Source organism: Micromesistius poutassou (assembly GCF_964030765.1).
Source record: "Micromesistius poutassou genome assembly, chromosome: 8".
Classification (NCBI taxonomy): Eukaryota; Metazoa; Chordata; class Actinopteri; order Gadiformes; family Gadidae; genus Micromesistius; species Micromesistius poutassou.
Window position 1 is genome coordinate 6,293,753 of NC_140278.1, and position 3,496 is coordinate 6,297,248.

The 3,496-nt window shown below is 40.3% G+C and overlaps 1 protein-coding gene across 1 annotated transcript; it reads left to right on the plus strand.

The window, feature by feature from the left end:
- Positions 1–3,496, plus strand: LOC311352145 (uncharacterized protein). The gene is made up of 3 exons (XM_084472360.1): positions 1–126; positions 1,814–1,930; positions 2,340–3,496. Exons 1-3 carry the CDS (start codon positions 51–53, stop codon positions 2,552–2,554), a joined length of 408 nt encoding a protein of 135 aa, XP_084328486.1. The 5' UTR covers positions 1–50; the 3' UTR covers positions 2,555–3,496.

Genomic DNA, 3,496 nt, shown 5'->3' on the forward strand with positions numbered 1-3,496 from the left:
TATACACCTAAACTAGTTTGACGAGCAAACAGTCCTGTGTCATTTGTTGCATGGCGTTGGATGCGATGCCTTCCAGTATGAAGATCCTTCTAGGCCTGGGGTTTCTCACCCTGCTGCTGCCGTCAGGTACGTCTGCCCTGGATCACAGGATGCACCGAGGATTCATGGGATTATCAGTGAATTGTGTGGTTTATTGAGGCGATAACAAGTTTACCCAGGCCTTAGTCGATAACCAGATGCAGACCATAAGAGATGGTTTAGGGAAGGGTTTAGGTCTGATAAGGTATTCACAGAGTAGCCTATCTATGGATACCAATGGTTGTTATAACATGTATTATGTATAGGTATATTGTTTTATTTTCTTAGACTTTATTACATTTGTATTCATCACTCACCCAATCCTGTGCTTTGGACTTTTGAGCGAATTTCCCCAGCAGGGACCAATAATCTTAACCCTAACCCAATAATCTTAAATAAAAAATATGTCTAAGGAATTCACCTATGTAACCAGATAGACATATGTTATTATGGGAGAACTTGACCATAGGTTTGAAGGAAGTATGATCATTATCTTGCCCATACAGATTAAGCAAGTGTGGAGAAAACAGAGTCAATGAAGGAGTCCATTTTCAGTGACATCCACATGAGGGACTTGTTCACTCCTTCTGCTTCCACTGAGCAGAACCTTGTTTGCTCAGCTGACTTTGGGGAATCCCTAGAACTGTATAAGTGGTTTAGACTTTACTTAACTTTGTTTTTGTCACAAATGTAAACTACCTCAAGTGACCAATAGCAGTCAATTTCATCTCAACCTATTGAGACTTTATAAATGGGTGATTATGTATGTTATTAGGTATCAGTTTAATTAGTAAGGTGATTTAAAACACTGAGTATCGCAGCGCCTTACAGCTGACATAACTGTAATGTTTAAGATATCCATTTAAGTTATAATCTGCTGAGAATGCGGAGAAGGTGGATAACTGTATGTTTGGTTAATGAAGAACTGGGGAGGGGCATAATTTCTAGGCCTGATGCATAGTGTTGTGATTAGTCAGTTGATGTAGGAGGGATCCACACATTTTGGGAATGTAACATGAAGTTCTTTGCAAACCAACTCAGGTTTTGTTGTTACTTGCTACAAGTGATAATAAAGTCTTTATCTCTCAAACTTCGGCTTTCTCGACATCTCTTAGTTTGTTAAAGGGTTGTGTTTCAACAACGACACTATCACCCATATGAGGAAACAATCAGCAATTGTAATGACTAGCTCTAAGACTAGCTCTACCTATCCGGCACTGGGGTAATTCCCTTAAAATCTTTGTGGAATCAGCTCCCCCCCCACATCCGCTGTGCCCCTTCCGTGGAGACTTTTAAAAAGCACACGAAAGCACACCTTTTCTCTGAGGCCTATGGCCTCTAACCCCCGACCCCACCCAGTGCCTTGCGCAACTCACTCGCCTACACACACACCCTCACCTCCCACTCTTGTGAAGCAACCTTGAGTATCCTGCAAGGCGCTATATAAAATCAATTTATGATTATTATTATTATTATTATTATTATTATTATTATTATTATTATTATTAAAATGTTAACAGTTTGATGTTGCCTCAATGGTTATTCATTCAGCCCGTACCTTTCTGGTTAAGTTTGGTTCTCAATCCTTTGAGACTTTATTTGTGTCTTTAGTGTGTGTGTGTGTGTGTGTGTGTGTGTGTGTGTGTGTGTGTGTGTGTGTGTGTGTGTGTGTGTGTGTGTGTGTGTGTGTGTGTTGACATTGTAACTTAGTATTGCTTTACTCTCATATCTCCAGTGGTCTGTATAAGTTGCTTCGTGTGCAGCTCTGCCCCGACCAACGAAGAATGCAACCGGAATAACCAAACGTGTCCGGCACTGCAGGACCGGTGTTTGACCATCGTAGACATTGCTGGTAATTATGTCTATCTATATAAATATAATCTACATCATTTATCACATCATATCCATATTCATGTGCCACATATGTAGACTCATGACTCATGCTTTGTCAATCATGTGTTAAAAGTCAGTAATCTCTATAATTGGCTTGTTAATTGGAAAAGTTAAATAGCATATTTTTCCTTCATGGCATTATTAAAACCAATTTCTAATCCTCCCCATATGCAATTGAATATTAAGGACAACGTGAAACCATTTTCTTCTAGGATGACAATTTGCCTTATTTTTTGGTTCTATAAAAAGGGGGCACTTTAATTCCCAACAAATCACGTTCCATACATTTGTGGTAGTCTTTTATACTCTGCACCTTTATTACACCTATATGGCCTCAACTCCATGTGTGTGTGCGTGTGTTGTTCCAGGCACCTCCAGGGCCATCACCAAACAGTGTGCCACCCTCACCACCTGCACGGGAACCATCTCTAACTCCGGGCTGGACGAGAACGGCAACGGCAACCAAGTGAACTGCTGCAACACCAATGACTTCTGCAACGTAAACGGGGCCAGTAGCATCGCCATGAACAAGGCCCTGCCGGCTCTGTCCCTGCTGGTGCTACTGGGACTGGTGATGCAGTAAGCTGGTGCTACTGGGACTGGTGATGCAGTAAGCTGGTGCTACTGGGACTGGTGATGCAGTAAGACTTTCAGAGGACATTTACTGAGGTGGTGCAATAGGTCCCCCCACAAAGTATTTAATGTGTTACCCGCCGTGTGATAATCCAACTTTACTGGGTGCTGCTTTGATTCATCAGGAGGAAACCGGTTTGACTTGCTGGTTTGTTTTATGTTATCTTTTGCTAATTGGAGAATGCAGAATGCAAAAAGATCCACGATTCAGGTTTTGAAGAGAGGGCCTCAGTTTTGGTGTGACCAGAGGACATGTTGGCAGGACATGGAGCAGTGAGAGGTTAAATAAATAAACACCATTAAATGGAGAAATAGCAGTTCCTAGCTGCTGTTTCATTACAGGCCTGATGACTTATAGCACTTCACACAACATTTAAATTAAATGTTAACCTATTTAAATTTACTACACACATTATTTACTTTAAATGTACTTTAATTGAAATGGTTGTGTCCATGGAAAAATAAATGTGTGTTGTGAACATAAGCAGTATTTCCTAATATGTTAATAGGCCCGGTATCTAAATATGCCTACGAATAGAAATAACATCCTTTCACATTACAGAACCTACGCACAAAGTGGTTACCATTAAAAAACAACATTGGTAATTGTGTGAATAACGGTAATAGCCTTTAATATTACGGGGCAGATGTGCAGTACCATATCCATGCTAGAGGGGGCACATTCATGTACACTTCCACCAGGGGGCACTGGCGGTCTTTTGCAAAGATATCCATATTTAAAAATACTTTCATATTTTAACTTTATTGTATGAAGTGAAAATATGACGTTTTTTATTCTTAGGTTAATCATGTAGACGCAAAACAAACTGTGGCTCTTGGAGCTTTTAGGAGACATGAACAGAACAGACAATAAAGCTGCATAATATATTCA